The sequence below is a fragment of the Chenopodium quinoa genome, unplaced genomic scaffold (genome assembly GCF_001683475.1).
Source record: "Chenopodium quinoa cultivar QQ74 unplaced genomic scaffold, ASM168347v1, whole genome shotgun sequence".
Classification (NCBI taxonomy): Eukaryota; Viridiplantae; Streptophyta; class Magnoliopsida; order Caryophyllales; family Amaranthaceae; genus Chenopodium; species Chenopodium quinoa.
Window position 1 is genome coordinate 6042557 of NW_018744878.1, and position 22545 is coordinate 6065101.

General features: G+C 35.2%; 1 protein-coding gene across 1 annotated transcript; it reads left to right on the forward strand.

Annotated features, from left to right (window-relative positions):
* The first annotated feature begins 315 nt into the window (after window positions 1–315).
* Window positions 316–6888, forward strand: LOC110705789 (solute carrier family 25 member 44-like). The gene is made up of 6 exons (XM_021883724.1): window positions 316–644; window positions 2504–2885; window positions 3359–3555; window positions 3887–4028; window positions 6076–6229; window positions 6323–6888. The coding sequence occupies exons 1-6, from the start codon at window positions 586–588 to the stop codon at window positions 6346–6348; spliced, it is 960 nt and encodes a 319-aa protein (XP_021739416.1). The 5' UTR covers window positions 316–585; the 3' UTR covers window positions 6349–6888.
* The last annotated feature ends 15657 nt before the right edge of the window (window positions 6889–22545 follow it).

Consider the following 22545-nt stretch of genomic DNA (forward strand, 5'->3'; position numbering starts at 1 on the left):
TTAAGGTTTTTTTCTTTTTTTCATTTAAAAATATTTTACATAGAAATATAATCAAGTAATGAGACTAATAACCCAATAAAAAACTCAAAAATGCATCTAAGCATCTAACCATGCACCCCCAAGTCCCCAACAAACGTCAGCAAGCACGACACGAAATTAGTAGGTTGAGACTAAGCCTGGACGAGCAGACGGCTAGACCACCTTGCACCATTGGCTCGTGGGGAGGCATGGTGATGCCAGCCTAGTTTTAGAAATGAGGACGTTTTTCTGACGTGCTAAACCACGTTTTTCCTCAATTTAGTAATCCCAATAATTTCCTCGTGAACAAACAAAGAACTCTTCTTTAAAAAATAAGAGAAAATTAAAAAGAGCAAAGAATACAACAACTTCTCTTCTTCTTTCATTTCTTTGAATTTTGATTTGATGGGAAGTTTTCACTTTACTTCATCAAATCAAACTCATTCATTGGTTCAGATTCCCAATTTTATTTGAGATTTTGACCAATTTTCCCCCCTTTTCAACTTATCTTCTGATTTTAGGGTTCTTTGATTTTTTTGTTCTTTAATTTAATTTTTCTCTATTCAAATGGGGTCGTCTGGTCCTCGAACTCCGGCATTCGGACAAACAGAGATTAATTGGGATAAGTAAGTGTTTCATTTATCATTTCCTTGATTATGTCAAATTTCCTCAATTAATGTTCATAAATTTGAGATTTCTTGAGCTTTTAATTTGCAATTTTAATGTTGCTGGATAATTTATAACCTAAATTTCTTATATTAGTTTCACTTAGTTAATTAAAGTATTTGGAGTAGAATTTTGCTGAAATTGAAGATTTGATGACAAACCTTTGTTTATTCGGTGAATCTTAGATATTTTAGTTCTTTAATTTTTCATGGATATATAATTATAGTGTTGAACATTTAAGTTATTTGGTATTTTATAGTTTAATCTGGCAAAATTAGGCAAAATTCTTGATGATAGATGCTGTTTTATTGTAAACCATGGAAATTAATGTGTGATGGACTAATGGAGCATTGCCTCTGAGGCGAGAAATTGAGAACTTTTATTGTTTTAGAGTTTCGGATGAGTTTCTTCAAAGAATTAATCTACTATATGAACTGATATATATATATATATATATATATATATATATATATATATATATATATATATATATATATATATATATATATATATATATATATATATATATCTGTTTTTCTTGTTTACTTGATAAGCTAAATTTGTACTTCATATTAGTTTTACAAAAACAATTAATCATACAAGATATCATTATCTTAGGATTGATGAGAAAAGAAATAGAGATGGTAGCTGAAATGGGATAGAATAGTGTATGTTAGTTTGGTAATTCTGAAGTTGATTGTGCAACTATCCAAAGAGTATTGGCTGCTACTTTGTTGGATTTACCAAGTTTTTTTTTAAATGGGTCCTCTTGGAGACAGTTGATGATTATGATTCACTGTCTCTGTTCCGACCTTTGGCAATGGAGGGTTGTACTTTTGAAAGGTTGATATTCAGTCCATAAGTACTTCGTATGTAGTAATGCTTCACGACCCATCGATTGCTTTCATTGCTAAAATAAGATTAATGTTTAAAGCGTAAAATTTCTGGTAACTTTGTAACTGTTATAATGATTGGAAGGCTTTATTAGGCTTAGAGTTGGTATTTAATTTGTGCTATGTGGACACATTCCCCAAAGTGGGAGCGCTTCTTGAATTTGATGTACTCTCTTTGTTTAAGTATGGTTTTAACAAGTTACAAACTTACAATGGTGCGTCACTCCACTCCCTTAAAAATCTGTTGTCGTGAGGGTGTTCATTGGAATATTGGGATTTGATACGCAGTACAAGTTTATCAGCATGGAACTTGACTTTACTGGGAAAGTCATAGTCACTCATATGGTGTAATCCTATAAACAAGTATGTAAGAGTGCTAGAATAGTGCCCTTGTACAACCTCTTATGATGTCTGCAATATCGGCCAATAGGTTTCAAAGGATATTCTAGTTCAATACTTGTGTCATAATTTCACGTTTCTATATTTTCACCTTTTCAGACTTTATTCTTCATTTATGCTGCCTCAACTAAAGAAACAGTACCTCTGGCCTTTACTAGTGTTGTACATAATAGGGTGCCTTCTTCATTAATACATATCATGTTGCCTGACCTTTTCCTGAATGTTTTTAACAAGCCGTATTTTGACAACGATTAGAAAACCTACAACTTTATTGAAGCCTCTTATACAAAAGATCTCCACCCTTGTTTTTTATTCTTTTTTATATAAATATTGAGTATTTTTTGGTCTGATCACATTAAGTCACTGTGAAATATTCTTATGTCTTTCTAAGATATTTATTGCATTGATTTGATTGTATTGGAATGTATCTATCCTTTTGGACAATAATTACAGTAGCTTTCTTCTTAACCCTGTTAAATGTCTAAGCAGTTTTATTTTAAAATTTTGCTTTTTATAATTTTTTGCAGACTTGACAAGACAAAATTCTATGTTGTTGGAGCTGGGCTTTTTACGGGAATTACAGTAGCACTTTATCCAGTTTCTGTTGTTAAGACTAGGCTACAGGTTGCTTCCAAGGATATTACTGAGAAAAGTGCATTTTCAGTTGCCAAAGGCATATTGAAAGCTGATGGTGTACCTGGTTTGTATAGAGGTTTTGGTACTGTCATCACTGGTGCAGTTCCGGCCCGGATTATATTTCTTACTGCTCTAGAGACTACTAAAGTGGCGGCATTTCGGATGGTTGAACCACTTAAATTGTCTGAACCGTCACAGGCAGCCATAGCAAATGGTATTGCTGGCATGGTTGGTTCACTTTCAGCACAGGCTGTGTTTGTTCCAGTCGACGTGGTATGTATCTGTTTCGAGTAGTTGAAACTAAGCTTGAATATAAATTTGGGTTTGTTCTATTATAGTATCATTGTAATTGAACAAGTACCTATAATTAGGTCAATTCTGTGATGTCTCTGACAACAAGTTTGTGTGTTTTGACTGTGGCATGTCTACTTTGTGAGTATCTACTTTTGTAACAAACATTATTGAGTCAAAGTCACTTAGAATCCAAATTACTTGTGTGATCTTTTGCTTTCATGAATATGCTCTTCTTTGTTGTCCTGTCAGTTCTCAATTATTTAGAAAGGCTATGCTTATGTGCTTTTCATAGAAAGTTGCGATTATTTATTAACTTCTCGAGGCCAAACTTCTGTTGCTTTTTCATTTGATAAACACTTTTATTGAAAGAAACTTAACTGTTAACTTTTACCTGATTCACATTGACTATACACCTTGACCCTTTGTTTTTTCTTCCTACCTTTGAAAATTAGGTTAGCCAGAAGTTGATGGTACAAGGATATTCGGGTTATGCAACATATAATGGGGGCCTTGATGTTGTTCGCAAGGTTGTTAAATCAGATGGTGTTAGGGGACTGTATAGGGGGTTTGGTCTATCAGTGATGACATATGCCCCTTCCAGTGCTGTATGGTGGGCCAGTTACGGCTCTAGTCAACGTTTATTTTGGAGGTAAGGTATAAATCTCTATAGAGTTTAATTCTGAATTAAGGCCTAGTGATAATTTGTGTTTTATTGAGACTAAGTTGCTGTATCAATATAGTGAAAGTGTAAAACTTTGCTATATGTTAGAAGTCTTAGTACTGAGGTCTGAGGAGTTACTTAGCTTAATTTGTGCTGTTCAGAAGTGGTCATTATGAAGATGTGTCCTTAAGGAATTAAGAGTGTCAGTATTTTATGTGTCATATTTTATACCAATCATAAAACATTATAGTTCTGTCTTCTTCTTCTTTTTTTTTTTTTTTTTTTTTTTTTGGGGTTTAAATGCTTTGTATATGTTCAGCCTTCTAGGAGATGGAACTGAGCAGCAAGAGGTTCCTAGTCTAGGGAAAATTGTGTCTATTCAAGCTGCTGGGGGTGTTGTTGCTGGTGCCACGGCATCTTGCATCACAACTCCGCTAGACACCATTAAGACTCGTTTACAGGTAAAAGAAAATTCTGCTTTATATCTCAGTGCTGTTATGTTTATTTTAGTAGATGTGTTTGCTGCTTGTGTGCATATCTCTATTGTAGGTAATTCATGTTTATTATAAATTTGGAAATTTTGCGAATAATTACCATTTAAATAACCACTTTTGAGAACAACTACCATTTAAAATTTTCTTTGAAAAAACTACCACAAAAACACAAAGTTTGAGTAGCACTACCACATTTATTGTTTCCGGCAAGAATCTCCGTTTTTGGGGCATATTTTATAAAATTTCCCTCAAAAAACCCAAATTAAATGATAATATTGCACTACATTAACTCTTAATTGGATTATACACTTCAATTGCCCCAAATCCTCCAATTTCGTAAAGCCCTTAATTCAATATTTTGACTATAAACCCTAAATTTAAGATTTAATTGAGAAATTAAATAAATTATAATGCAAAATTAAAGATAATTGACCTATAATTGTGTTTTTACTATCGAAATCTTTTGTTTTCTATACCACAATTGATTGAAATCTTATAAACTAGGCTTTCTCAACCGGAAATTCTTTCCGGAAAATAAAAGTGGTAGTGCTACTCAAAGTTTTTGTGGCTTTGTGGTAGTTTTTTAAAAGAAAATTTTAAATGGTAGTTGTTGGCAAAATTTCCTATAAATTTTGATATAAAAATTAAGGGGATGGTATTGAAATTAGCTTAATGTCATGTGAATATCCAAGGTATTGGATTTCTATTAGCAATCTTTGCTTTCTTCATTTTTTCAATTATTCTCTTTGTACTGAAAAGTTTTTTTATTGTTTAATATGAACCAACAGTGTAAGAACTAAATTCGGACAAAGACAATATCTCCAACAAATATGCTGATAGGAGTGTGTTAATTAATTAAGAAATTTTTTATTTTATTGGAGTTGCATTCATGGAAGTGATGGAACATTGTGGAGGAAGTCCCTTGTATGGTGAACATGGGACGAAAACCTCTTGTCCACCCTTTGAAAGATATGGTGAGAGGACCCTTTGGTTTCTTCAATCTTGGTAGTCTTCTGGGGCAATATATTTATGGTGCTAGTATATCACTAATGCCTGTGAGGTATCTCTACTCAATTGAAAAATGAGCAAGTTAATCTTAGCCTATTGAATTCTGAATGAAGCCTCCTATTGGTGACTTTTAAATACTTTGACTTTCGAGAACTAAGATTATGTTGATCCCTTGCAAAAGTGATTTTGTTTTGATTGCTATTATCCACTCTTGGGAAAGCTTCCTAGATCATGCTTACTAGTCAACTAGAAATTTTAGTTCTTCTTAGACAATGTAGAAGTAGAAGGATATATCATCCGTGGCTTGTAAAATAGGAGATAATATCCATAATCATGATTGATTGTTTAGCAAATGATGTAATTAATGTAGGAGATCTTGTCTAAATATGGGTGAAACTTTTGGTAGAAAATGGAGGAAAGTCTCCCTTTACATTTTAGGTTCATTGAGTAGTAATCCCTCAAAAGGGGAGGGGACTTATGCCACTTGTATGCCTTTAAGCAGTGACCACTGTTAATGCTTGACTGCTTGTGCCTCCACTTAGGTCAGCTTGCTGCTGCATCACCCCTTAAGTTTGCTTAATTTTGCATTGCTCCATATGACTTTGCTTGGAGTTGTGGTTCATGGGCATGGTCACTTTGGTGCTAAGTGGTTATTGATAGGAACTTGCCTTGCCAATCCAGTCTCTTACCATGGTTGACCTTGGTGTATCGGTATGTGATGCCTTGTGAATTGTGCTTGGCTTGTTGGGTGATTGGGCAAGGCATGTTCCTTGCTTACAAAAGTGTCTATTCATTGAGTTCTCTAGGAGCAGATCAAAATAGTTCCAACATAGCTGTTAGAAAATTATTAGGAAAGGGAGAAGTAGGAGACTAGGAGGATGCTTTACTGGTAAGTGGATCGTAATCCACCCATCAAGTCTCGGTTTGCTTCCATATATTACCCAGGAATCTTTTTGGATATGTATATGTTGCAATTCTGATCGTTTGAAAATTTGTCACATTGCAGGTAATGGGGCTAGATAAGAGACAGAACGCTGTTCAAGTTGTAAAGAAATTGATTGCAGATGATGGTTGGAAAGGTCTTTATAGAGGTCTAGGTCCAAGATTTTTCAGCATGTCCGCTTGGGGAACCTCCATGATACTGGCTTATGAATATCTGAGTATGGATTCTTCTCTTTCAGCAGTTCCTTCTTTGTTGTCACAATTTTGATTTGTCCAATAGAATTGAACACCATTCCTGTAATTGTGTGCAGAGCGGTTGTGTGCAAAGGAGGACTAGATTCACTTGACAACACATTTGCTGACCATTTCATTGCTGTGAAAGATTCAGCTTACTCAAAGTGGCTATAAGATTTTATTCGCCCTTGGCTTTTTTAATTGCCCATTCTTCTATCAACTACCCTCAACATTTACAAGAAACTTTTTACAACTTGGTTTCATGACCTCAGTATCCAGCCTTTGATAATCGTGCAATGAAGATTGGTTACACCTACTGAATTAGCAAGTTGTATTTAGCTGAACGTTCGTGTTACTCATAACCCGTGAGAATGTCCGTTATCAGGCATGGTTTTTCAATACCAGTGACGTGTTTTTTGTATGCATAGATTAGAAAGTTGCAGGAAGGAGTCATTATTTTCTGTATATCTTAATGACCACAAATCATAGAAGTCATGAGCTTACACCCACAAGGGTGATAGCGAAAAATTCTTTTAACTTCAGTCAAAGTAGCTGTTACAAGGAAGATGTAGCTTTTCTGTGATATTCATTCCTTTTTTCAGAATGCTTACAGATAATAATGTGAAATTCTTTTAGCTCACTTTGTTCTTTTTCTTTTTGGACTGTGTCTGTGCAAGATTGTAAATCAGCTACAGATACTAGTCTAAGCACTTTGGATGAGGGCCAGCATAATCGAATTTGTGCTTAGCATTGATTTTTTTTTTTTTCCTGCCCGAATGCCATGGATCTATACCCCTTTATCATGATTGAAATCACTACTTGTATGAGTTGTATCCCCGAATGTATTAAGCCATGGATTAGCAGCAGGTTTTACCACGTTTTGACTTTTGGTTATGAAATTGTTGAGTGGTGAATAGAGTTGTCAATTCACGTAAACGGGTCGGGTTTGGGTTGGATAAGAGTATTTCGGGTCAACTCGGGTTGGGTCAATTCAGATTAATTCCATAACCTATGCAGGTCGGGTTTGGGTCGAGTCATGCTTGAGTCGGGTCACGTCGGGTCAAACTTCTTATCGGGTTTAGGTCGGGTTATATTCGGGTCAGGTGAACAATGAATTGGGTTTTATTCGGGTTAAAACGGGTTAGGGTAATTCTCAGGTTTGAGTCGGGTTCGATTCAAGTCAATAATTTGCGGGTTAGAATCAAGTCGAGTTATTCTCAGGTTTAAGTCGAGTTCGGTTCAAGTCAATAATTTGCGGATTATAATCAGGTCGAGTCATTTTCAAGTCGGGTCATTCTCGGGTTTAAGTCGGGTTCAGTTCAAGTCAACAATTTGCGGGTTATAATCAGGTTGGTTCATTTCCAAGTCGGGTCATTCTCGGATTCAAGTCGGGTTATGTCAAGTCAATAATTTGCAGGTTACAATCAGGTCGGGTCATTTCCAAGTCATATCATATTCGGGTTCAACTAACTATAAATGTATAATTATCATTTTTATCAAGCTAATTATTTCCTTTGACTATACTATATATGGCAATATACTAATGAAACTATAGTCTATAATTTAGGAAGATAATTATCTCCTTTGACCATACAAAAAATATATACTATATTTAACTCTTAAATTTGAAGATGATGCTCCTTTCTTTTGCTGGCCTAGACGACTTAGTCTCCCAAGACAAAATGGTTTGATCAACTATAATATGGTGGTCTAAATTGCATTTAAGGTGATTTGAAATCGGGTCATGAACAATTTGGGCTGAATTTAGGTCAGGTCAATAACAAATCGTGTTAATTTCAAGTCGGGTTAGTAACAAATCGGGTTGAATTTTTTTGGGTTGGGTAAGTAATAGGTATGGTAAAATTTGGGTCGGGTCAATAACAAGTCGGGTTGATTTCAGGTCGGGTTTGTAACAGATTGGATTTAATTCGGGTCGGGTTAAATTCAGGTCAGGTTAGTAACAAGTCGAGTTAAATTCGGGTTTTGACGGGTTAAAGCGGGTTTGGGTCCATTTCGGTTCAAGTCGGGTTCGATGCAAGTTAATTAAATTGGTTGTTGTAAACCGGTAAATCGGTGCAAGTTGTAAACCGGTAAATTGGCCGTTTAAAAGCAAATTGAATGGTTCCACACACCCAATTGGGCTCCCGGATGGTATTAGGGACCATGGTAAAAATTTCGACAATTTTTATTTGCGGGCGAAAAAAAGTCAAAATTCCAAAATTGAAGGCTAATATCCACGCTTTTTGAGAATTTTTGGAGGTTTCGGGGCCTAGTGTCGAAAAGTCTTGAAATTATATGGGATACATCTCGGGGTCAGTTAATGCCGTTTAGAACTTGTATGATCATTATTTGTTGTTATAAATGTTTGTGGTAGGCTTGAATTAATGAAATCGGTGCAAGATGTAAACCTGTAAATTGGTCGTTTAAAGACAAATTGGATGGTTCCACCCACCCAATTGGACTCCCGGAGGGTATTAAGGATTAAGATAAACATTTCAGCAATTTTTATTTAAAGGAGAAATAAAAGTAAAAAAAATCTTATATTGAATATTAATATCCACGTTTTTTGAGAAATTTCTAAGGTTTCAGGGCCAGGTGTCGAATAGAAATGAGATATTATTAATTAGATACATATAGGGGTCATATAATGACGTTTGAAACCATAAATGACCATTATATGTTGTCATAAATGTTCGTGGTAAGCTTGAGTTAATGAAATCGGTGCAAGTTGTAAACCAATAAATTGGCCGTTTAAAGGCAAATTGGATGGTCCTACCCACCCAATTGGACTCCCGAAAGATATTAGGGATCATGGTAAACATTTCGAAAAATTTTATTTTCGAGCGAAAAAAAGTTAAAAAAAATTCCAAAATAGAAGGCTTGAGATTTTTGAGAAATTTTGGAGGTTTCGGGGACAAGTTTCGAAAAGGCTTGAGATTTTAAGAGATGCATCTCGGGGTCATATAATGTCGTTTGAAACCATATATGATCATTATATGTTGTCATAAATGTTCGTGGTAGGCTTGAATTAATGAAATCGATGCAAGTTGTAAATCAGTAAATTGACCGTTTAAAGGAGAATTGGATGGTTCCACCCAACCAATTGGACTCCTAGAGGGTATTAGGGACCATGGTAGATATTTCGGCAATTTTTATTTCCAAGAGAAAAAAAGTCAAAAAATTCTTAATTTGAATGCTAATATTCACGCTTTTTGAGAAATTTCTAATTTTTCGGGGCCAAGTGTCGAAAAGAAATAAGATTTTATTAGATACATCTAGGGGACATATAATGACGTTTGAAACCATAAATGACCATTATATGTTGTTATAAATGTTTGTGGTAAGCTTGATTTAATAAAATTGGTGCAAGTTGTAATTAAACTGGTAAGTTGGCCATTTAAAGGCAAATTGGATGGTTCCACCAATCCAATTGGACTCTCAAAGGGTTTTAGGGACCATGGTAAAAATTTCGGAAATTTTTATTTTCGGGCGAAAAAAAGTTAAAAAACTCCAAAATTGAAGGCTAATATCCACGCTTTTTGAGAAATTTTAGAGGTTTCGGGGACAAGTGTCGAAAAGGCTTGAGATTTTAGGAGATACATCTTGAGGTCATATAACGCTGTTTGGAACCATATATGTGTAGGAATTTATAGGTACTACGCAGCGGAAAAACATGAATCTTATTCAATCAAGTACCAATCCCAAGAAGCACATGCATAACACACAATACACATAATCATACCTTTGACGCGTGAATTCCACGAAGCTATTCGACAGGCAAATCAGGGAGAGAATAGAGCCCCAAGCGTTGCTCCTCTACTTAGTCCACGAGATTCGAACGAGCCGTCCACCAATACTAGATTGGTCGAGTGATTGAGGAAAACCGCGATCACCACCTTTATGGACAACCCGACCACCGCACGAACCACCACCACCACGACACACCACCGGCGCCTGGGAGGAGGAGAGAGCCGTGTGAGAGAGAGAGGACTTTTAGAGGGTTGGGTTTCGTGTTTGCTAATTAGGATTTGATCACACTGATCAGTTAATTGCTTCCTTGCATGCAAACCTAGGCACCTAGTCTATTTATATATAATCACATTATAATTAGACTAGGGCACGAAGCCCAAAACTCCTTCTAATCCATAACATGGCCGGCCACCTAGAGTGATGAGGCCCGTGATGGGCCTCGTCCTCTAATGCTCGATCTAGCCCTTTTGTGTGACCTTATAGGATCCGTCCAATCGGGCTTTGGGCTATTTTACTATTCCAAAGATCGTTAGTACCTCTATCTATGGCAAAACGACGACCCAAATGTACGAACTTAATTATCTCCATAATTTGATCCATTTATATATCTAGTAATTGCACACGACGAAGACATAACTCCTTGAATCTCCCACTTGTCTGAGACAAGGGTGCAATATTCAAATTCCTTATGTCAATATACGTGTCGATTTGATAATATGATTGCATCACATGTCGAGATCATATTAATCTACAAATCGTTTCTTGAAATCTGAGTTAGAATTACAAAACCAAATGATTACTGTGTAATGCATTTGAACGCGGCCACGTATTTCTGAATTCTCCCTCTTCAAGCGGCCATGACACATTTCCTAATTTAATAGGTAGACTCTATCCAATCTTGTGGTAACATGACTCCCACTCAACTTCTGAAATAACCGGGAAACACCCTTCATAATCTCCAGTTACGGCTAGACGTTTGAGTGTACCACAGTCACAACATCCATTGAATGAAATCAATGTTCCACTCATGTCAAAGGAATCCACTAATATGTACAGAAGCTCTATACTTGAACTTCAAAGTAGGTCAATAGTTCGATCATGCATCATTCATGCATATCCAAGTGATTGACCGAGCATCACTATGCCCCTATAGCCCATGAAACTGCGCTATCTAATCAATCTTACATGCTAGTTCATTTATTGAAATCATTTATGTCCACTTTAATGATCTTGAACTAGGAACTTAAATAATATATGAATTTTGTTCACCTGTGGGGTTTTAATACACCAGGTCATCAACCTGATGAGCCCATCAATTCATAATTATTTTGGACATTTTATTTAATTTCCAAAACCATAATTAAATAAGAGAAATAATAATTTCTATTTTAAACATAATTTTGCAAATTGATGCATTTCTTATGTAATATGTTTTCTCAAAATATATACAACTTAAATTACATAACTTGCTTCAATCCTAAGACTTTAATATGACTCTCAAACCTTAGTCCATGGAAGGGGTTTATTGATTTCTCACTCATAATAAAACTTTGCAGAACTCGACCTTCCGTTGGTCAATGATCTCATAATTGAGGTGATATCTCATATCCTTTTGTTTGGATTCGTGATGTGACTCTGGCTACTTTGTTTTTGGGCAAAGGTGACCTGTTAGTAACATGACACTTTAATCCGAACTTCCTCTCAAACTATCTCACTATAGTTTAATACACATATTCTGACATTGAGTATGCAACAGTGCTCTGCTTTGAACTCTTCAAGATCACTGTCCTTTTCCATCCAGACACAAATATGCATTTAGATTATCATCTAGAATCATCTTGCCTGTTTGGAAAACTTGCATTTGTGTAACCTTTTGACAACTTGCTTAAATTACCATTTAACACAATAGCTAGAAATATTCGTTTAGTGCTTCTCAAGTACTCAAGGATCTGTTCTTGGTAATTCTCCGTATGCTTATTCTGAATTTGCTTGAAACCTGCTACATATGCACAAGTCATATGCAACATTTTGCTTTGTACATTTCATGGCACATATGATGAACCTTTTGCAGAAGCATAAGGCACACTATCCATACAACTCAACTCTATTAGCTATTGAAGGCATTGAGTCTTACTGAGTGTATTACCATGAAACATGGGAAGATATCCTATCTTAGAGTCTTGCTTCATGAACTTGTCAAGATCCTAATCAACATAAGTCTCTCGATTCATTCCAATCATTCTTCAAGATTCACTTCATGGATCTTAATTCCCAATATGTACTTAACATCTCCTAAGTCTATCATATTGAAACAATCTTTCTAACCACTGCTTATATCATTTCATATGAACTGTATGTCAACTAAATAATAGACTAAAAGACCAATTTCTCCCACTAAACTTCTTGTCTCTACAAGAATTATTTCATTCTACTAAGGAAATCAAACTGTTTGATTGCCTAATCAAAACGAATGGTCCAACTCCTTAATGCTTACTTCAATCCATAAATGAATTTCTGAAGTTTGCAAAACTTTCTAGGAATTTCTGAATTTCAAAACTCTTAGGATGTATCATATACATTCTCAGCATCAAGAACATTTCATGAAAGTGATTTTGATATCCATTACTAGAATAATCCAAATAGGCTTACTCAACTAATAGGTTTGACCCTATTTGTAAGACTATTATGGACTAACACATCTTTACAAACATGGAGTCCATACTGGAATTAATGGCTTTAAGCCATTTCCTGAGTTGGCATTTATCCAAAGCTTGCATGTAGGCATGGGTTCCAACCATTCCAATAGGAAAATATTAGAATCCACCTTTTCTCAGAATTTCAACAAACTGTTTGTTTTGATCCCAAGTAACCTACGATAGGTATGAGCGACAATAGAATTATTCTCTTCAACTCTTTGAAGCCTTTCATTCTAAAGGGACGATAGAAGCCTTGCTAGTGGAATTAGCTTGCTTCGACACATGTTTTATCAAATTAGCTGATTTCATATGCCTTCGTCTCTGATGTAGTGTTATCCATATCCATTTGTTGCTCGTCTCGAATCTCATCGAGATCTAACTTTACTCCCACTTGGCTTTGTAGGAAGACATTCTTTCTATAAAGACACTATCGCGAGCAACAAACACTTTGTTTCTACGCGATTGTAGGAATAATACCTCTTAGTTTCCATGAGAAAACCCATGAAAAACTACATTTCTGATTTAGGGTGCATTATGTCATCTTAGTAAACATTTTACATTGATTTCATAACCCTTAATCCTGTTTAGAAAAGATAACTTTTGGAACATTTCCAAATCATAACTCTTATGACATCTTTTCTACTGCTTTGGTTAAGTTTCTGTTTACTATATTCGCAATTATTGTTGTACTAATGCATATCCTCAAAACAATATTTGTAAATTATTAAATTTTGGATCAAACAATGGGAAGCAAAGTTCGATTCATTCTTCATAAACATACACTTTAGTTGTAAAGTTTCTGGATTGTGAATTAAATCAATCCCTCTAGATGATCATTCCTTTTTGAGTTAAATATTTATCACAACAATCATATTGTGGTGTTAAGTTGTTTATCTCAAACTGATTTTAGATTTCATTTTTGGAATTTTGAACATTTCAATGTTTCCAAGCTTTACTTCATTAAGTAATTATCGATATATTTACTTAAATCGTTAGTAAAAGCAATGAAATAGTTAAATCTTTTGCTAATTTTGAACTTATTGGTTCACATACATCATATGTATGAGTACTAAAAGGTCATTTTAGCTTCTTTTACCCTTTCTACTAAAAGGCAACTTGGTGATCTTAACTTATCAAGCATGAATTCTAATTCTCAAGTGATTCATAATCATATAAGAATGAGATTCCATCCAAAACTTTGAATGTGCAAATGGTTAATGTCACCTAACCTTACTTGTTATAAGTAAGTGTATTTTGAATCATCTAAATTTTACTTTTGTGATCTACTTATATCAATGTCATAAAACAAAATTAACTCATATCTAGCAAAATGAAAACAATTTATTACCTTGGTCATGGATCAACACTTGTCCACGCCAAGTTAACCAAATTCAGTATTCAAAACAAGAAAACCAAAATATTGTCTCATCAAAACTGAAAATTGTTCTAAACTCATGATAAATAATCAAAATTTAAAACTATGAAGCTATCTCTGGCCACTCAAATACTTCTAGTGCACCTTCAAGCTCCATTTCCATGCTAGCTTCACTTATTTACATTTCCTGCGCAACATCACTATGTTAAGCATTGCAACTTGGTATCATATACCTAAGTGAATGTTTAAAATGTTTATAACATTATACCTGAGGTTGATGCTCCATTATTCTTGAGGAAGTCATGGTATTTATGGCAATTTCGCTTCCAATGCCCCTTCTTCTTGTAGTAAAAGCATTCACTTTCACTTGCAGCCTTGGGCTTTGGAGTCGTCTTTGGCTTTGCAGGAGCCTTGGAAACTTGCTTGCCCTTGCTCTTAGAACTAGCCTTTTGCCCCTTCTTCTTGAACCCCTTTCCCTTTTGAATCATAAGAACTTCCTTCTTGGGTTCCTTAGGGATTTGTTTCTCAACACTAACCAGCATTGCATGCAATTGATTCATAGACTTTGCAGTGGCAGGCATGTTAAAATTCATGATAAACTGGTTGAAACTTTCTGGTAGTGAATGGAGAATGATGTCTGTTGCCAAATCATCACTATATGGGTGCCCCAGTTTCTCCATACTTTGAATTAGGCCGATCATTTTGAAAACATGATCATGAACCGTGGCACCTTTCTCCATCCTACAATCCAAAATCTCACGATGGAGCTTATACCTTTCAACTCTAGCTTGTTTCTTAAACAAGGCTTTGAGTTCTTGCATGATTGAATAGGCATCCTGGTCCTCAAAACGCTTTTGAAGACTAGGCTCCATGGTAGCAATCATTAAGCAAGTGATAGGTATAGCTCTGTCATGAGCTTCCTTGTGCTTCTTGATCTCTGCCGCAGTTGGATTTTCTGGCAGAGGTCTTGGCGATGGGGTGTCAATGATATCCTTTTTACCCTCAGATTTCAGAACAAGTCTTAGCATTCTTTTCCAAGTGGAAAAGTTATCCCCTGTCAACCTATCCTTCTCAAGGAATGGTCGAAGGTTGTAAACGTTGTTGTCATTGTGATTACGGCTACCCATCTATGTCAAAATAAGGCAAAGTTCAATAATTATGTTTAATTTAAAATTAAAGTACCATAAACGCATTCATTTGGTAATTTTAAAACACTTTATTCAATAATTAATTGATCCCAATTGAATTTTAAGTGATTCCAAGATCCTTTATTTGTGTAATAATTGACCGGACTTTGGCCCTACCATCAACCATTACATTTTCAAGGTGAGTAAACTCTTTACTGATTACAACTCTTGTAACTCTTGTTTGAATAATTAATCATCACATGTTTAATTATTACCCTTAGCTTCAAGGTTCTAAACTCTTTAGGTAACCTTGTTGAGTATAACCAATTAAAAATGTAAAATTTGTTTTACCCCCACTCCCCTAAGATATAATATGACACCTAGCTTTGGCATGACCCATCATAAATATCAAAGGTTTCATCAGGTTTTTAATTGGAAAAGTAATCTCAATATTAGTGGGACCTAGATTTATTATGTTGTGATTATTTGGTGAACTGTAGCGCATCATCAATCAACATAAATAAAATCTAACACTCATAATCTACTAATGCAATAAATCATGACATAGTATGTCCCCTTAGTCCTAAGAAAACTAGAAATGAAAAAGCTCCCACTTGAATCATCATGGATCTCCATCCACCTTGCTCCTTTGGGCCTTCACGTAGTGACTTCGAATCAAAAGGCCTCCCCCTTTTTCTCATTTTGTTTGAAGCGGGCCCCTAGACAAGCGGACCTAATTTTAACAGCCGGTCATGGGCTTCTTTGGACTAACACTATTTAAATAACTATTCTATTTACTTTAAATAAAAGTTACAAAAATACTTAACGGTACGCAAACCGTATTTAGATTACAAAAATGCATCACGATGCGCAGATCGTATTTAGGAATCTATGGGCCATACTAGTCTATATATAGCAACATAATATCATATATTATAAAAGTGTCATATAATAAATTACTCAACATGCTTGTCTAAACTACAACATTGAATGTTCATAATAAAGTCAACGCATTTCCTAAAATATCTTATATTTTAATCATAATTAGACAATATCATATATTATTCATGACCGTTTATTAAATATCATATATTTAATTTAGTCATGAGATAGAATCAAATCATATTTTAATCTAGAAAGATAAATCATATTTAATCTTTCATGATTATCCTAACATGTTTAGGAGATTCTATCCTAATTACTAGCCAATCAAATAATTTTAAAATCAATTATATTCTAATCTAATTATGGGATAATCACATTATTCAAATCAATTATTATCCTTTTGGAATATGCTCAGAATATCCTAATCAATCTTATCCAAAATTAACCACTTTAAATGGGATAATTACCAATTTAACAACTTTAAATATGGATAATATCAAATATAACAACTTTTGAATATTTGATTTTATCCTAAAATAATAGATTTTATCCAAATAAAACCAATTTTATCTTTTAAAATAAAAGATCATATTTTCAAAATATTTTAACTTATCCAAAATAAAACTAATTTTATCCCAAAATAATTCATAATTATCCTGAAATAATTTTTAAAATAAGATAATTAAATATATTTTTTTGAAATACAGCAAGCCACCACCGCCGGCCACCATAATAGCAGCCACTGCCGCAAGGCAGTAGCGGGCAGCTGCTCTGGCAGCCGTGGCAGCAGTCGTGCAACACTTGCACGCTGCTGCCCACAGCCACCCCGACCGCCTGCCCTCCCTCCCACCCTCTCGGACTGCCACCTGGTCGGCAGCCGTCGTGGCTGCGCCACCCAGCCGCGGTTGCCGACCAATTTTTTTTTTTTTGTGTTTTAATTTAATTAAAATAACACTTATTAAAATTAAATTAAATTAGTCCAAAAGATTAAAATTAAATCACATTCAACTTTAAAATTAGGGTTCTTCATAAAATTAATCCCAATTTAATTCTAACTTTTAAAATTAAGTTGATCATCATACATAAAAAAAAAAAAATTTATGCATAAATCAATCCGATTAAAATTATGAAACATAAAATAAATCGAATTAAATCAAAATCAAGCACAAAAATCATATTTTAGGGCTAGGATTTTCGAAAAATTCGAAATTTAGGGTTATGGGGTTCGAAATTTTCGAACATATTAGGGCTAAAATTCGGTCTCTTCATGGCTATTTTGAGCATAATTAAATCACATTTAATCGATTCCAAAAGTTTAATCACATTAAATATAATAATTGAACCATAATTAAATTAATTTCTCCCTCTTAATTGATTATAAAATTAACGTGGACATCAAATAATCGTATAATTATGATCTAGCGCGTTCATGCAAGAGGCTAACTGATACCACTGTAGGAATTTATAGGTACTACGCAGCGGAAAAACATGAATCATATTCAATCAAGTACCAATCCCAAGAACCACATGCATAACACACAAGACACATAATCATACCTTTAACGCGTGAATTCCACGAAGCTATTCGACAGGCAAATCAGGGAGAGAATAGAGCCCCAAGCGTTGCTCCTCTACTTAGTCCACGAGATTCGAACGAGCCGTCCACCAATACTAGATTGGTCGAGTGATTGAGGAAAACCGCGATCACCACCTTTATGGACAACCGACCACCACACGAACCACCACCACCACGACACACCACCGGCGCCTGGGAGGAGGAGAGAGCCGTGTGAGAGAGAGAGGACTTTTAGAGGGTTGGGTTTCGTGTTTTCTAATTAGGGTTTGATCACACTGATCAGTTAATTGCTTCCTTGCATGCAAACCTAGGCACCTAGTCTATTTATATATAATCACATTTGTAGACACCCATTTGTGTCTCCCCAAAACCAAACCCAGTGATGAGTACCTTTTGCGTCGAATCATAATCGAATGAAGTGAAAGTGTGGAATGTCTAGCGTTGCAGATAGTTTTAATTTCTTTTCTTTTCTCTCTGTTTTTGAAAACTTATTTTAAGAAAACAGTAAATACAGTTTGGTTGGTCCATGATATGGGTCCAACAGTAGTGTAGTTGGATGGGTCTTGCAAATACCTTTCCAACGATATATTATAAGCCCAATTCCGATGAATATTGAGGAAGTTATGGCCAATTTACCAAACTGGACCCGGTTTGAGCCTAATATGCGGCCCAATGATCTAGAGGAGGGCCTATTATTAATTATCATTCCTAAAGCTATTAGGATTGATTATAGTCTTCTAGAATACTCTAGAAGGTTCTTTTAAATCCTAATGGAGTTAGGATTGATAATTGTGTTTTAAAGAGTTTGAAATTGAATAAAACTACTCCTTTTAAGAATCCTTGTTTTGTACGAAGTGGAATATATTCAGATTTTATTTTCGTGCCTCATAATATTTATCCAAATTTTATATGGTTAGATAGATATTTAAATTATCTTTCCAATGATATATTATAATATTAAATCCGAGTTATAACAAAAAAGATATGAATGAGACATGAAACATTATCCAAAACTGAAACCCTTCCACTATTTTGACCATATCTTTTTATCTACAAAATATTTTAATCTGATTCTAATTGGGTTAAAAAATATACTTTAAGAGCTATCCAACGACATATTATATGCCTGATTTGGAATTCCGGATCAAAAGATATGATAAAAACAAAAACGCGTTAAAAACGGGCCTGGCGCCTGGTGCTAGCCATTGGCGTCTGGCGCCAATGGCCAATGCCTGGCGCCAACCTCGTTTTGTGTGCGCCAGACTCTGTTTTGTTAATTTTATCTTTTTGGCTGATTTTCTCTATAAATAACGTATTAAAACTCCGTTTTCGATAACCAGAATTCATCAATTCTTATTTCAATTCACCAACTCTCATCAAGATTTTCTTGATTATTCTCTCTATTTTCTAAACTTTGTTTTCACATACAAAATTCCACATTCGCAAGATCTAGAAACATCTAGCCATATTCGAAGTTGCCTTCGCCCTAGACGTGAAAGGTTTTAATTTCTGAGGGTTTGGTCCCTAATCTCTATTTCAATTATTTAATTTAATTGTTTTGATTATTATTTTCCTTGAAGTTACTAACGTGTGTATTTTGTTATTAGAAAGAGGTACGAGGCATCCAAATAAGTACTTTAATTGTTTTAATTGATATTATGATGTAGATATCATGTTTATATTGTTATTATGATATTCCTAGTTTCATGTCTAGGGTATTTTTAATATCAAATATGATTGTTATGATGCCTTTTATTTTCTTCCTAATATTAATTCATGTTAGTATCATGTTAGGGTTAAAGATTTGATTTTTAATGCTTAGTGACATGCTAGGGTTTGTTATTAATCTTGTTAGTATCATGCCTAGGATCTTGCTATGCTTTAATATGATTATGATTATGATTGATATTATTATTATTAATGATGTTGATTATTTATTATGTTTCTTGATACATATTATTTTATATTGTTATTGCTTGATCACCTTTTATGCATGTTTAAAGGGAATTGGTACTTGTAATCACGCTTAATAAGATAATTAATAATCTTGTTTAGGGTTAATATGATTATAATTGAAGTGATCGCCAATAATAGTTTATTTGTGCATTAAATTCAACCAACATAGATTAAACAGGTTTAGGGTTAATCCTATTGATGGTATGTTAGTCAGAAAGCGCACATGAATACGAGCAGAATAAAGTAGAGGTCTATTATTAGGGCAGGTTCAATCTCTTTAAATTGGATTTGTACCATCATCCCCGAACCCTTATTTGGTTCATGACCTTATGGAGTTGACGATCTCTTGGATCGTTAACGGGTGTAACCTTCACCTCGTGAACGATTTACAAGTTCCTCAAAAACTTGTTGGCGACTCTTTTGCTCTATCTTCTTCCCTTTTGGACGCCACCGTACTTTAGTGTATGATCAGAGTGAGGTTCAAGCTAGTGGGATTTTAAAGGCTTGAAACTATTCCCTACAGTTTTTAGCGACTCCATTGGGGAGGATTTCTATTTTAATTCCTGAATTTGTTTCGGCAATGATTTAGAATGAGTGGATGAGACTCGAAAAGTTCTATGTATTTCATCTGCGTAATTTTGATTAACATTATTGTCATATGCATAAAAAGGTTCTCATTGGAAAGACCATCCGTAATGAGTCAAAAATATAGGATTTTACACGTAGGAAATTTGAGAAATGTCTTTCACAACTAGGACTGAAATAACACCGCGCGAAACTGGAAGATTTTATCGAGCACAGAAAGCTGCTGAGGCATGTGGGAAGTAGCGTCAGGGGCCAGAGCTTGGCGCCACACTTTTAGCCGTAGCACCAGACGCTAGTATTGGCGTCAGGCGCTACAGGTAAAAGTTGGCGCTAGTCTCTGTTTGCTGGCGCCAATTTCCCCCAATACCGAGCCAGAAATATGCGTTATAATTTCGACCGGTTTTTCGTATTGTTTGCTCGATCCTGCTTCCTGATTGAATTTTTTCTCACTTTTCTGAAACCCATATGTGTTCTACATATGGACATAACCCTCTGGGAATTCATGCTCTATCTACCCGATTGAACGCTCCTGGCAACAAAGGGTACATCTGAGATGTTGAATTCACCAAACCATGGAAGTGAGTTTTTTCTAAAAACTCGCGGTGTCCCATCCACACGCGCTAACCCTTCACGGTTAGGCTTCTGCGCGGTGCATCCATACAATTAACCATGGACTCTCTTTGACTAAACCATATCCCGAACTTTAGAGAACTAGAGCCATAGTTAGGTTGCAAACTCATTGCATCATATTGTGTATACTTGACTAATTGTGCATTATTTGTTGTGCATACTCTATGTGATTTTTCCTAACCATTTGTTTGACTTGTGTTAAGACTAAATAAACTGATTAATGACTAAAGGACTTTTTTTAATTAATTAATTAATTAATTTGAGCTAATAAATAAACATAAAAATCGAGTCATAGTTCCTTTAAGTCAACCCGGATTTTTTATTCACGTATACTGCACAAACGTCAACTTGTTTTGGTCATATCTGGAGTTCTAGAAAGAACTACGAGTTGTAAAACCTTTGGATCTGTAGCCCCGAGTTTTATCTTTAATTCGGCGTTGGTTTCATCCCAATTAGAGTCGCAGATAAAATGTTATGACTAAAATACCACAGTCTGTCCAGTTTAATGCATATACGTGAAGTCTTAACTTAGTCTTTGCTTGAGTCTAGTTACATAGTCTAGCCACATGGTCATTACAGGAGTCTTAACATGTCACCTAAACTCACTAGTCTTAGCACACACTTTGAGTATACATCACCATGGCCATGTCTTAGGTTCACGCATGAGTCGGTCTTTTCCGTCATTTGAGTTGGGGGGTACATTCTATTCCTAATTCTTCATATCCCTCCACCTCCATCATCTTTTTCTTTTTTCACATTCTATTCCAATCTTTCTTCACTTCCTCCATCCACTGCACGTTGAATAAAGTTTGAGTCAAATAATTATCAATAAATATCCCCAATTTCCTTTTCCACAGTACTTGGTCGAGGAGAGAAGGGCGATTAATCAAGGACAACACCTTTGTTCAAGTCTTACTTTTTGATAAACCGATTCGTCAAAAGAGAAAGGCTAAGAAGATAATGGCAACTCAAGAAGAAGTCAATGAGCTTAGGAACCAATTGGTTACCATGACTGAAACACTAAAGCTACTTACCCTTAAGGTCGATGATCCCGTGAAGCAACAACGGATGGATCTCATGCAAGAGAGTCTAAGCAAGCTATCTAGTGACTATAAATTTCAGGGCATGAGTTCGCAAGGGGTCTCGCTGGACAAGGAACTTCTTCCGCATAAGTACAACGCCACTGACATCCCTAAATTCAAGGCAACAGATAACCCTTACTTCCATCTAAGAGCTTTTGAAACTATAATGAGCATTAAGGGTACCGATAAGAAGGTTTTTCCCTCTCTGTTCCCACTATCTCTTGAAACCGTTTGCCAACAATGGTTTTTCTCCCTTGACAAGGAAAAAACCTCTACCTGGGAATCAATAGTGAATGCTTTCGTTGATAGGTACAAGTGCAATATCCAAGTTGAAACCGACCATCGACAACTTGAGATGCTAAGACAAAAAGAGAATGAAGGATTTACTTCTTTCTTTAATAAGTGGAGGGAAACTTCCGCCAAGATGATTGAGGTCCCCACTGAAAAAGAATCCGTGAGGATGTTTATCAAGAATCTCCAAGAAAAGTATTCAAAGCACTTAAAATATCAACACAACTTGAATACTTTCAAGGCCGTCTATGACATAGGTATCGAGATCGAAGATGACCTCGCAAAGCAAAAAGCTACTAACAATAGCAACCACGGTGGCTGGAAAGGAAAGAAGAGCGACAATCCTT